Source organism: Petaurus breviceps, unplaced genomic scaffold (genome assembly GCF_028583685.1).
Source record: "Petaurus breviceps papuanus isolate PSGF00001 unplaced genomic scaffold, PetGlider_PUasm1.0 91133, whole genome shotgun sequence".
Lineage (NCBI taxonomy): Eukaryota > Metazoa > Chordata > Mammalia > Diprotodontia > Petauridae > Petaurus > Petaurus breviceps.
In genome coordinates this window covers 28,292,652-28,307,143 of record NW_027187419.1, presented here as the reverse complement: position 1 = coordinate 28,307,143, position 14,492 = coordinate 28,292,652, and the positions used below count along the sequence as shown (strand labels likewise).

Here is a 14,492-nt window from a genome sequence, read left to right as displayed (position 1 = left end):
TTTCAGGAGACGGGCTAAACCAGGTTGAGGGTAACTGAGGGGGTCTCAGACCCATTGGTGAGTTAGGGGGGTGTCCACCACAAGCATGTGAAAACCTCCACTGGTGGAATGGGAAGATGAGAACAATCTGTTCCAATGGCCATGAAGGCTGCTGAAGCAGGTGCTACAAAGGGCTTAGAGCTTAGTTAGACATCAAAGATGCCAAGGTCATCCACTGCGTCTTTAGTCATCACCAGTCATCTTGATTCTGTACTTCCACTGAACTATGATGTCTCTGGAGTAGAGAGTGAGGCTGATGACTTTATGCAACTCTGCCTCACTTATATCAAATTTACACATAAATCAAAAGACATCACCCATCCCATTCCATTTTTACCTATCTCAAAGTCCTGTGGCAACAGGCAAGTGATGAAGCAGCAGGTGCAGCTACAATGGGAGCTGTAGTCAAAATCCTGCACATGGTAGCCCAGACCATAGGAAGCAGCAGTGAGTCTGGCAGCCCTCTGGATTTCTGAGCAGCCTTTTAAAGATCACACTGCTTACCTCCTGGTGTAAGGAAGGGACTAAGAAAACGTACCCTAAAAATAGTCTGCTTACCCAACTCTGGCTTGATTACTGGAGCAAGCAGGGATCCCACCCTGTGGTCTAAACACAAAAAAAAATGTACAAAAACATCTGCAAAGACAATCCCACTTACTATTGGCACATGGAATGTGTGTACACTTAAAGACAACACAAAATCCAGTAGACCTGAAAGAAAAACAGCTCTTGTTGCAAGAGAACTCAGCAGATATCGCATCCAAATAGCTGCCTCAAGTAAAACAAGGCTGGCAAATGACAGCCACCTTACTGAAGTTGGAAGTGGATATGTTTTTCTGGAGTTGCCACAGTGCAGGTTGTGCTCACCTCAAAGAAAGCTCAAAAGAAAGGCGAGATACACAAATTTAGAGAATCCATCTCAAATATTCACATGGAGTATTTATTTGTGCCTGACCTGTGGTAGAACATTCCAAGCTCATATTAGTCCTAATCAGTTACAGTGGACACACAGTAATTTGACTGTAACATAGGGGTGTCATTCAGGTCCTCTTCAAGAACAAAGAACAACAATCAACCAACCAACCAATGGTAAAATAGGAAATCCAAAGACAATTGGAATTAACGGGCAAGTTTGGCCTTGATGTACAAAATAAAGTAGGGCAGAGTTTTGTCAAGATACTCTGTCAAGATAATCATAACAAACACTCTTTCAACAACTCAAATGGTCACTCTAACACATGGGCATCACCACACAGAACTCAGATTGATTATGTTCTTTAAAGTCAAAAGTGGAAAAGTTCTATACAGTAAGTTAAAACAAGACCTGGGGCTGACTGTGGCTCAGAACATGAGTTTCTTACTACAAAATTCAAACTTATATTGAAGAAAGTAGGAAAAACCATCAGACTATACAGGTGTGACCTAAATAATATCCCTTGTGAATATGAAGTGGAGATGATGAATAGATTTAAGGGATTAGATCTGGTAGAGTGCCTGAAGAACTATGAACAGAGGTTCACAATACTGTGCAGGAGGCAGCAACAAAAACATACCAAGGAAAAAGAAGAGCAAAAAAACAAAATGAACGCCTTATGAGGCTTTAGAAACAGCTAAGGAAATAAGGAAAGGGAAAGGAGAAAGGGAAAGATATACCCAACTGAATGCAGAACTCCAGAAAATAGCAAGGAGAGAAAAGGTTTTCTTATATGAACAATGCAAAGAAACAGAAGAAAACTATAGAATGGGAAAGACAAGGAATCTCTTCGAGAAAATTAGAGATATCAAGGGAACATTTCATGCAAAAATGGGCATGATAAAAGACAAAAATGGTTGGGACTTAAACAGAAGCAGAAGAGAATGAAGGAGTAGCAAGGATACACAAAAGAACTATAGAAGAAATATCTTAACATCATCTATGACCACAATGGTGTGGCTATTGATCTAAAGTCAGACATTCAGCAGAACACAGTAAAGTGGGCCAGAGGAAGCACCGCTAACAATTAGGCTTGAGAAGATGATGGAATTTCAGCTGAGCTATTTAAAACCCTAAAAGATGATGCAGTTAAAGTGTTGCACTCAATATGACAGCAAATTTGGAAAACACAACAGTAGCCATCAGATTGGAAAAGATCAGTTTACATCCTAATCCTAAAGAAGGGCAATGCCAAGGAATGTTTAAATTACTCAACAATTGCACTTGTTTCACAAGCCAGCAAAGTTATGCTTATGATTCTGCAAGTTAGGCTTCAGCAATATATGAACTTGGAATTATCAGAAAATCAGGCTGGTTTTCAAAGAGGCAGAGAACCTAGAGACCAAATTGTCAACCTTCACTGGATTATGGAAAAAAGAAAGGAGTTCCAGAAAAATATTTACTTCTGTGTCACTGACAGACAAAGCCTTTGACTACATGTATCACAACAAAATGTGGCAAGTCCTCCAAGAATTGAGAGTATACCAGATCATCTCACTTGTCTCCTGAGGAACCTGTATATGGGCCAAGAAGCAACAGAACCAAACAGGGAACAACTGATTGACTTAAGATTGGAAAAGGAACACAACAAGGCTGTTTATTGTCATCTTTTTTATTTAACTTATATACAGAATACATCATGCAAAATGTCAGGTTGAATGAATCAAAAGCCAGAATTAAGGTTTCCGGGAGAAATATCAACAACCTCAGATATGCAAATGATACCACTCTGATGGCAGAAAGTGAAAAAGAATTAAGAAGCCTCCTGATGAGGGTGAAAGAGGAGAATATAAAAGTTGGCTTGAAGTTTAACAACAAAAACAAAAACAAACTGAGATCTTGGCAACTGGTCCCATAATTTCCCAATAAACAGAAAGAAAAAAAAATAAAAGCAGGGTCAGATGTTATATTCTTGGGCTCAAAGATCATTGCAGACAGTGACTGCAGCCATGAAATCAAAAGATGCTTGCTCTCTGGAAGAAAAGCTATGGCAAATCTGCACAGCATACTAAAAAGCAGAAACACCACCTTGCTGACAAAGGGCCATATAGTCAAGGCTATGGTTTTTCCAGTAGTTAAAACAATAGTGTTAAACGATAAGGAAAGTGTAGCACCACAGAACTGACACTTTGAAATTGTGATGCTATAGAATTTTGAGAGTCCTTTGGACAGCAAAGAGTTCAAATCACTCAATACTTAAAGAAATTAATTCAGACTATTCATTGGGAGGTCAAATACCAAAGCTGAAGCTTAAATACTTTGGCCACATAATAAGAAGAGAGGACTCATTGGAAAAGACCCTGCTGCTGGGAATGCAAAAGGAGAAGGGGACAGCAGAGGATGAGATGGATAGTGTCACAGAAACAACAAATACGAACTTGGACAGACCTTGAGATAGTGGAGGATAGAAGGGACAAGCGTGCTATAGTACATGGGGTCATGAAGAGTCACGACACAACAACTGAACAATTACAACATTACTGAATTAGGACCACTGGCTATAAAACCCTACTTGAAAAAATTGACGGGGTGGCTACGTGAAGCAGTGAAGAGTACCAGTTCTGGAGTAAGGAGGACCTGAGTTCAAATCCGACCTCAGACACTTAACACGTACTAGCCGTGTGACCTTGGGCAAGTCACTTGAACCCAATTGCTCTGCCTTCCCCCCTCCAAAAATAGCAAAATAAACAAACAAATAAATAAATTGATGTGGCATACAGAGAACCTTTAGATGGTAGGCAACAGAATTTAGCTACCAGGAAAGTATCGATCTTCTCTTTTCTGAACACTGAAACTCTGTAGATACCAACAGGATTTGGGTTTTTCATTTCATATTTTTCAATGAGCACTGGGAAGCAAACAGAAGGAAGAGAGGGATGTTTAACTGACTGGCATTTAGGTAAAAAAATCTAAAAAATTATCAATTAAAAAGTTATTACTTAAAAGCAAAATGCAGAAAAGAAAGGAATTTCTAATAGGATTTTTAGAGTAACATAAAATCAAGTCAAGCAACATGTATTTATTGCTCACCTCCTAAGCACCAGGCACTATGCTAGACACTATGCTTTGCTGTGAGGATAAAATTATATATTTGTAAAGCACTTAGCACAGTGCTTGGAATGTAGTAGGCACTACATAAATGTTAGTTATTATTATTATTACACAGTAGAAAGAACATAAGAACAAAGTCAACACTTCCTGGGTAAACAGTTCTCCAAATAATAGGGTTCAGGCAATTTCTTAAAAAGCATATTAACTAAAGCAATATTTTTAAATTTTAATTCTTAGATTTCTAGAAATGGTGCTCTTTAGTCTAATGTCTTAAAATTATCCAAAAATATCACATCGAATACCCTAAAATACTTTGAAAGGAAAACTACAAATTAAACTACTGACAACATGTCCCATGCACTTCAGCTGTAGGAAAATTATTATGCTTTCTCATTAGCAGTCTCTGGTGATGAAAAAATTGGTACTTACATAGAAACACCTTAAGATGGATAAGTATCAATTAGTTCTGCATAATAAAGTCACAGGATTTGAAATTGAGGTTATTCTCATCAAAATGTCACCTTTCATAGTTCCATTTCTAATCTGATTTCTTATGGAAATAAGGCATATTATTAAAAAAAATCACTCAACATCTCTTATCATTTCCTTTTTTTTTTTTTAAGCAATTGGGATTAAGTAACTTGCTTAAGGTTACATGGCCAGGTGTTTCTGGGTGGGTACTAAGTATCTGAGCCCGGATTCAATCCCAGGTCTCCCGACTCTAGGGCCGGTGCTCTTACTCACTGCACCACCTGGCCACCCCTTACCATTTCCTTTTGAATAGAAACAAAATTTAGTATTACCTTTTTTTGTTAAAAAGATTATGGGGGCGGGGGGGAGGGCAGCTAGGTGGCACAGTGAATACAGCACCAGCCCTGGAGTCAGGAGGACCTGAGTTCAAATGCAGCCTCAGACACTTAACACAAAAACTAGCCATGTGACCTTGGGCAAGTCACTTAACCCCAATTGCCCTCCCCCAAAAGAAAGGCAAAAAAAAAAAAAAAAGATTATGAGGTCCCTCACAAATTTTAAATCTATTTTTCTTAAAAAGGGAAAATAGTGCCAAATTCTGAGTCACATGTGACCTCTGGCCCACATGATTTCAAAAGTAGCAGCAGTGCTTTGGCAGCTTTTCAAGATAAACTCAATGCTTTCTGGACATCTGTATCCAGGTTATTTCCTTCCCCTGAGTATAATCCAAATTATATTGGATCAGGTGTTGGCACAGTGAATAGAGCACCAGCCTTGGAATCAGGAGGACCTGAGTTAAATTCCAACCTCAGACACTTAACACTTAATAGCCATGTGACCTTGGGCAAGTCACTTAACTCCAACTCCTCTGCCTTCCCCCCCTCAAAAAAGAAAAAAAAAAGCAGATTATGATAGTCAGTCAACAAGCAATTATTAAGTACTATGTACCAGAAACTGTGCTAAGTACTAGGATACAAAGAAAAGAAAAACATGACCCCTACTCTCAAGTCCACATTCTAATACAGGAGACAACACACAAATAACTATGTACATACAAAATATATAGTGTAAATAGAAGGTAAACTCAGAGAGATGGGGCTTGAGGAAGGAGAGGATCAGAAAGGACAATGGGAAATGCTTCCTTCAGAGGGTGAGATTCAAGTTGAGTCTTTTAGGATGCCAAGAAACCATTCCAGCCAGTTTTGGGGACCAGCCAGTAAAAATCCACAGAACTGGGTAATGGGCTGTCATGTGTGAGGAACAGCAAGGAGACAAGTGTGGCTGGATTGTAGAGTTCGTAGAGGGGAGTAAAATGTAAGATTAAAAAGACCAAAAAAAGTCACATTGTGAAAGGCTTTATAGTTAAATACCTTGTACTACTATTACTACTACTACTACTGCCAAGAATTTGTAAGATTTTTACTAATAAGCTTAGTGAATAGAGTGCTAGAGTTGGAGTCAGGAAAATTAAGTTCAAATCATGCTTAGTTATGTGACTCTGGACAAGCCACTTAACCTCTCCCAGCCTGTCTCCTCATCTAAAAAATGGCATCTATCTCACAGGGTTCTTGCGGAGATCAAATGAGATAATATATGAAAAGCATTAACCTTAAAGTGCTACATAAATGCTAGCTATTTACCACCAATCCCATAAGTTCACTTAGCAAACTTGTTGGAAATACTATATACTAAGTATCAAAATGTGTAATAACTGGCATTGTGAGTAAGGGACATGGAGTCAAAAGTGCTGAGGTCAAGTAATGGCTCTGCCAAGATATGTCACCTTGGGTAAATAACTTCTCTAAGCAAAAAGATCTCTAATCTAATCTCAGCTCTAATATTCTGTGTAAGTAAAACATAAAATTGTAAATGAATCCATAAATATATGTTTTAAAAAAACAGACTGACATGCATTCTCAGCTTCATACTGACTTACATACCTTGGTAAAGCATTTTGCCAGTTGTAACTTTGTTCCTGTTTAAATAGTAATTTCTAGCTAATTCATAATATTAGATACTATTAAAGATTTTCTCAATGGAAGTTTAAAGATCATTTAACAATCCTGGATTAACTGAAATTAATCCTCAGTCCATAATAACTTCAGTAGTAGAATATGGTACTAATATGCCAAGGTCACTATTTGAATTCCCATACAGGACATTGAACTTCACTTTTTTTTTCCAGCCACTAATTCTGACTGGCTGCCAATAGTACAAGGGAAATAGAAAAAATACGTACATGGAACATCACAAATCCATTACCACTACTGGAAAAACAACTCAAAACAAATTCTTTTGGTAGGAGGTCAGTCACCTTAAGGATGCAACTAGGGAGAAACTGGTAAAATAATATTTTGTGATATTTGGGTAACCTCTGCCTCAACAGACTATTAAGTCTCATTAGAAGTCAGAAACAATCAACTAATATTTGCTTTATTCAGACAGTGTGCTCTCCAAGCACTAATGCAAGAAAAAAAGTTTGACTAAAGAAGACTTAAATGTGCAATGAAAAAACAGTAAGTTCAAAGGAAAATAAACATATCTGTCAACTGACAAGAAACGTTTCAAGCAAACTAAAACTTTCTATCAGAACACAAAGTGTCATTAGTAACTTCCTTCATTCTGCTGTTTATTACAGGTGTGCAACACATGCACAGGCACACACTTTTTCAGCAGACCTAAGTGCAAGTGACTTGTAAATGTAATTTGTGATGGTTCACAGAATCCAAGACAGAGTAGTAAGGGGTTTTAGAAGTTCTACTTTCCTATTCCAGGTAGGAATCCCCTCTTACAACACACTTGACAGGTAGAGATCCAGTTTGGATTGCTTCCAGTGACAAAGAATACAGTATGCATCTCATAAAAGCTTAATTCAGTTCACATTTATTAAGCTCTTTAAAATGTACAAAGCACTCTCTCAACAACTCTATGACAAAGTTAATATGAGTACTGTTATCCCTATTGTGTAGATGAGGAAGCTGACTGAAATTCAGTGCTCCTTCTACTACATCAAGACAAGTCATTTCCATCCTGGGGCAGTGCTGATCATTAAGAAGTTCTTAATATTGAGCTTAGATTTGATTCTCTATAACTTTCACCTGCTAGTCCTGCTTCTTCCCTCCAGAACCACAAGGATAAAGTCTAAACTACAAAACTGATTGAAATGAAACAGAAAGATATAGATAGAGAGGTTCTGCCCAGAAAAACCAGGACAAGGGAGTTTGAAAGATAGAAGAAGCAAAAGTAGGGAGGATCAAGTGCAAATAAAAGAAAATAAAGGACAAGATGTGACAGAGAAGAAACAAGGCGTATATTTATCAAAAGCAAGAGCCTCTTCAAGAGGACTAGTTGAAGATATTTCTGGGAGTAGGACCTAAGAAGGATACAACAACCATTTCACAGAATTAAAGAAGTTCCTAAAGAGAGGGGTTTGGAGGTTCTTGTTTTTTAAGGGTTTTTCAAGGGCAGGGGCAGGAGCATATTTTTGCCTAAATCTATAGTTTGTATGTATTACCAACCAAAAGGGACCTTGTTTCCTCAAGAATCAATGGCTACTGCTGAATCAGAGTGGAATTAAGACAAATAAATCTAGATAAAACTATATTAATTTCAACAAACATTTGTTAAACCCCGTCTTGTCAGATCTAATGAACTAGGAGCTGGGATATCAGTTTTGCCCTATCAGACAAAGCTAATATAGACCATCCCTTCATGGAGCTTACATTCTACTGGCCTTAGTAACTATACTTCATACATTTAATCTGCCTATAGCCCTATATTCCTTACTCAGAAATTACTCAAACAGTAGTCAAATTGTTATTTGGACACTAAATAGCTAGTTAAATATTTGACATTACAGAAGGTCTATGTGAGGAGGTAGGAGAGGGCTGATAGAAAGGGAAAGAAGTAGGGAGGAAGCAATGTAAGGTTAGAAGACAACTCCAAAAAACTCATGATAGAAAGAAATATCCACATCCAGCAAAAGGGCTACAGAGTCTGAATGCAGTTTGAAGCAAACTACTTGCTCGCTCTCTTTTTCTTGTTTTGTTTCCTCTTTCCCATTGTTCATTCCATTGGTTATAATCCTTTACAACCTGACTAATGTTTAATGTGAAGGTACTTGTAGGGGAGGGGGTAAGGGAGAAGAGGTATGGAGAGAAAATTTGTAACTCAAGGGATCGTGGAACTGAATGTTGTAAACCAAAAGTAAATATATAAATTAATTTTTTAAAAATAAGTAGGGAGGATATTAAGGAGAACTGATCAAAATCTAAATGAAAAAAACCCTTTTAGTCATTTGGGTGGACAGGAGATAAAACCAGTAGTAAATAGGCCTTGTATTTGGGGTGACTTGTAACATTTTGTTATAAAGAGATGAAAGTTGTCACTGAATTCTGTCACTTAAGCAGTATATTCTACAATGATGTACTGATTAAAAAATCAAATCATAGGGGCGGCCAGGTAGCACAGCGAGTAAGAGCACCGGCTCCAGTGTGGAGATGACATGTGGATCGAATCCGGGCTCAGACACTTAGCACCCACCCAGAAACACCTGGCTGTGTAATCTTGAACAAGTTACTTAACCCCAATTGCTTAGGGGTAGCCAGGTGGCTCAGCGAGTAGGAGCACTGTCTGACCTGGGGATCAAATTGGGGCTCAGATACTTAGCACCACAACCAGAAATAACTGGCCTTGTAACCTTGAGCAATCTACAAATAACATATGGTATAAATGTATGATAAACCATTTTAGCAGGTATAACTAAGGCCATCTAAGCAATAGCTGAAGTGCTTTCAGATAGTGGAGTTGAATATGTGGATAATAAATTTGGCTTCACATTTTCTAACCACTAGAGTGAAAACAGAAACATGCAATTACATAGTTTTCATGTTGACACAAATTCATCTGCGTCTATGATTTTTTTTTCCTGGAAATAAATTCAAACAGGAATTTATCAAGTGGATCCTTTTATAAAAGGCACAAAATTGACAAAGTAAACTGTCTCTTCAGTTGTCATTTTACAAAAAAAATACACAAAGGCTTTTCAAACAGACAATTCTCACATTCACTTTTTATAAAAATAGAAAGCATGACAGCAAAACAGAATTCAAAGATTTCATTTCTACAAGTGTTTACAATACAACGGTCCAAACAGTTTGCTTTATGATGTTCTAACTTAATAGAAGGTAAAAACATGGAGAATCCTAGTGAATAGTTAACATGTTTAGGGAGGTTTCTTCTTCCCTCTCCCTCCAATATCAGGTACCTTAAATTAAATTCAAACAAGCACTAGGTTTCATCCAGCTTATTATCAAATTCTCTATCAAATATCTATAATTGCTGATAATTATATTGAGGATTAAAGTGAGGACCAAAAGCTTTACATTCTAGACACGAGAAGGGCAAAGATGACATTATTTTCTAGATTTTGAGCTGAGCCCTTAGTCTGGCTTTCATCTATTTTTCCACCTTTATTTTCATAGTATTCCCCTTCATAAATTCTATCTTCCCATCAAACTAAAAATGCCCTGGACTCAAAATTACATCTCCTACCTCCAGACTTTCACAAATACTATTTCTAATTCATAAAATGTGCTCCCTTCCTATCTTCCAGTCAAACAGGTATTTTTTACTGTTACTCACAGACATTTCAGCTCCCACCTCTGGGCCTCTGCACTAGCTGTTAATCATTCCTGAAATGCTCCCCCATCCTCATTTCTACCCCTCAGAATCACTTGCTTTCTTCAAAACTCAGCTCAAGCTCTGCCTTCTACATGAAGACTTCTCCCTGATCACTCCAACTGCAAGAGCTTTCCCCCCCTCAAAAAAAAACCTACCTTGTATTTATTCTGTATATATTTATGTAAAACATTTTGTATATGTTGGCCTGCTCAGTAAACTGTAAGTTTCTTAAGGGTAGGACTGACACAGAGTAGGCACTTAATAAATGCTTGTTAATTGACTGATTTCTGTCTCTCAGAATCTTCATCTTCATTTAAGGCTCAACTGAGTTGCCACATGTTTCATGAATTCTTCTCTGATCTCTCCAATTGTTAGTTCTTTCTCCTACCTATTTCCCTTGTCCATGATGCATCCCCCCTTTCTATAGAGTATAAGCTGCTTGACAGTCAGAATGGTTTCATTTCTATGTTCTTTTGTCCTTATATACTAACACAGTAGGTATTCAGTAAATGCTTGATGAAGTGAGATTATCAAATTTGTAAATGGCATCACATTAAGAAGGGTGGATAACACTAATAACAGAATCAGGTTCCAAAAATACAACAGAATAAAAAATTGTATCAAATAAAATCAAATGAAATGAAATAGGAATAAATATAAATAAAGTTTTATACTTAGGAATTTTGTTGTTTTAACCTTAAGTACAGGATTGGGGAGACACAGCTAGGTAGCAGCTCCTTAAAAAAAAAAAAAGACCTGAGTATTTTAGTGGACTGCAAGTTCAAAATATGTTAGAAGAATGACACAGCAGTCCAAAAAAACCTAAATTGATCTTAAGCTTCATTAAGAGAAGCATAGTACTCAGGACTAGAGAGGTAATAGTTTCAGTATGCTCTGCCTGATCAATTTATGCCTACGGGGTTGTTTTCATTTCTGGGCACCACATTTTAGGAAAAATACTGATGGGTTGGAAAATGTCCCAAGGATGGCAACTGCACTGAAACGCCTCAGATAAAGCCACAAGAAGACTACTGAAGGAGCAAAGAATGTTCAGCATGAAAAAAAAAAGATTTAAGAGAGGCATGATAGCTGTGATACATGATACAGGACTATCATGTGGAGAAGAAATTAAATGTGTCCTGCTTGGACCACAAAGGCAGAAAGAGGAATAAATTTGCAATGAAGGAAATTTGGGTTTCATGAAAGGAAAATTTCCTTAACAACTAGAGCAGTCCAAAAGTAGAATGATCTGTGGTAAGTTCCCCTTCTCTAAAGGCTGTCAGACAAAGCTGGATAAGCACTTGTTGGGCATAATGTAAAGAGGACTTGTTCAGTCACAGGTTGACCTTAATAGCCTCTGAAGTCCCTTCTAACTCTGAAGGTTTTAGGAATCTGTATGATTCTATCCAGACAAAAATTCTACTCATTTAAACACTATCAGGAGTAGCAGGGGAGTATCTAAAGGTAGACTCTTCTTATTTTTTTGGAAGAAGTTTTACACCTCCAGTTTCCAGGTAGGTAAGCATCACAATTTTTTTTTAAGAGTAAGCATATACACACACATGAGGCAACTACTGATTGTTTTTAATTGCAGTTGTTCAAAAAAGTCCAGCTCAGCAGACAGAGTTAAAATCTAGCCACCAACACTTACAAGCTGTGTGATCAAGGGCCTGTTGCTGAATTTCTCTGAACAACAGTTTTCATATCTACAAGATGGGAGTAGGATCAAAGATACAGAGCTGGAAAGGAACTCAAAAGGCATCTGGTCCAACCTCTTCATTCTACAGATGAATTTGAGGTGATGCAAAAGATAACCCATACTAGTCAGAAAACTGAGATGAGGTAGATGAGGAAACTAAGGATACTGGAAAGTTTAATGATTTTCCCAAGGTCAAGTAGATAGTAAGCATCAGAGACTAAATTGTGAAGATTTAATAATATGTTATAAATTACTACATAAAGTAAACTATAATCTGTATGTAATTCTAAACTACAGTTGGAATCTGTATTTTTCCTACGGTATATGGTTGCAATTTTTAAATCTGCTGTTTTATTTCTAAATAATTTTTAAACTTTTTTTCATAGTAATCATTAGTGATTTTAAAGTTATTTTTTAAAAAACACAACACTAATACTGAAAAAACAAATTCAGGGGCAGCCAGGTAGCACAGCGAGTAAGAGCACCTGCACCAGTGTCAGGATGACCTGAGGGTCGAATCTGGGCTCAGACACTTATTACCCACCCAGAAACACCTGGCTAGGTAACCTTGAGCAAGTTACTTAACCCCAATTGCTTAGGGGCGGCCAGGTGGCTCAGCGAGTAAGAGCACCGGCTCCAGTGTCGAGATGACCTGGATCAATTCCGAGCTCAGATACTCAGCACCACACCCAGAAATAACTGGCTGTGTAACCTTGAGCAAGTTACTTAACCCCGATTGCTTTAAAAAAAAAAAAAAAAAAGAAAAAGAAAAAAGAAAAGAAAAAACAAATTCAAAGGAAGCCTGCACAATTTCAGAATTCGGTACCAAAATGCACAAACAGCTTAACATCTGACACTTCTTCATTCTTTGGACTTTTTCACTAGCAAATAGAATGATAGAGTACTAGAGTTAGAAATAGGAAAAACTCAGTTCAAATCCTGCCTCAGTTGCTTATTAACTCTGGGAAAATCTGTCAACCTCTCTGGGTCTCAGTTTCACAGCAGTAAAATGAGAGATCTAGACTAGATGGCTTCTAAAGTAGCTTTGAGCTTTAAAAATCTGATCTTAATTTATGATGTCTATGATCCATCTGCAAATTCGATGTTCCCAAGCCTTTTTATAATTATATAACAAATGTACCATTTCAATTACTTTTTTCCACTTAAAAAAACTATCTCAAGACACAAGAGATTTCAATGACCCACAAGTTTTCTGCTATTATTCACAAAGAACCCTGCTGGAAACCTACAATTTACTAATCTAAGGCTTTCTTTCATACTTCCAAAATTTAAAAACAAACACGAAAAACCAACAATCTACTCAAGCACAAAAGCCATCTGAAAAACTGAAGTGATGGGGGCAGAGGGCAAGAAAAATGCCCTCTCGTCTGGCCTACCTGATACATTCTCTAAGGGGGTTTCCTTTCTCCTCCATTCACTCCCTCAGAGATGAGGGCCGCCCAGGAATCCCAGAACCCAAGTTTTGGTCTGGGGAGTTAGAAGAGAAAAGAGTAAGGGCGTTTCCATGGCAACCCCTTAACAGAAGCTTGGGATAGAATTTCTAGGGAGAGCACGAGGAGGAGGAAGGGACAGACCGAGGAAAAAGCAATGAAGGACGGGGGAAAGAAATGAGAAAGCAGGAATGAAGGAGGGATGGAGAGGATGGGAAAGAAGCAATGAAGGAAGGAGGAAAGGGACGGGAAAGCAAGAACGGAATCGCTTATCTGATGTATAAAACGCCCTGGGTGCCATTTGAGGATCCCTGCCAGGGGGTGGGAAAGGATGAAGCAGCCCGGGGAAGAGGGAGGCGGGCAGAGCCCGGGACGCCCGGGAGGGGCAGAAGTCGGAGGCAGCCGGGCAGGGCCAGGGCTCGGGGCAGAGAGGGGCCGGGAGGCCCCCGCCTCCCCCCTCCCAGCGCCGGGCTCGCCCCCTTACCTGGACAGCGAGTCCACGCTGGGCGGCCGCGCTGCCGCGGGCTGGGAGCCCAGGCTCTCGCAGCTGGAGCTTTTCTCCATGGCGCGGCCCGGCCGAGTGCTAGGCTGAGCGGCGGCAGCTGACAGGAGGAACCGCGGTCAGCCCAGAGCCTCCCAGCCCCTCCGCAGACAGGAAGCGGCCATGTTCGCCCAGACTGCACCGCGAGCGAGCAGGGACTGTGGGAGGGGCCAGCCGGGAGCCGGAGGAGCGCCCTCCCCCGGCCCGCCCCCGCCCCTGGGCACCCTCCTCTGGCCCAGAGGAGGGGGGAGGGAAGAGACCTTGGTGAGGGATGGGGGATGGGGCATTCTGGAAGACACCCCTCTCCGGGGTGTGGGTGACAGGGACGGGGCTGGGTCAGAGGGGAAAATGGATGAAGGCAAGAGTGGAGTTGAAAAAGATCAGGGAGGTATGGTTGGCAGTGAAGTGCGGCAATATTAATAAGGGACAAAGATGGGCAGAAACCAGAGGGCCCAGACCTGGAGTCCAAAAGACTCATCTTCCTGAGTTCAAATGTGGCCTCAGTCACTTGCTAGCTGTATGACCCTGGGCAAGTCACTTAACCCCTTTTGCCTCAGTTTCCTCATTTCCTCCAAACGAGCTGGA

General features: G+C 39.4%; 1 protein-coding gene across 2 annotated transcripts in view; it reads right to left on the bottom strand.

The window, feature by feature from the left end:
- Nucleotides 1-14,064, bottom strand: part of MTMR2 (myotubularin related protein 2) — a 113,297-nt gene extending 99,233 nt beyond the window's left edge. For both annotated transcript variants that reach the window (XM_069080252.1, XM_069080253.1), the window contains exon 1: nt 13,851-14,064. In XM_069080252.1, the coding sequence (XP_068936353.1) occupies nt 13,851-13,930 (80 nt within the window). In that variant the 5' untranslated portion in view covers nt 13,931-14,064. The remainder of the gene's footprint in view (nt 1-13,850) is intronic.
- Between the last annotated feature and the right edge of the window lie 428 nt (nt 14,065-14,492).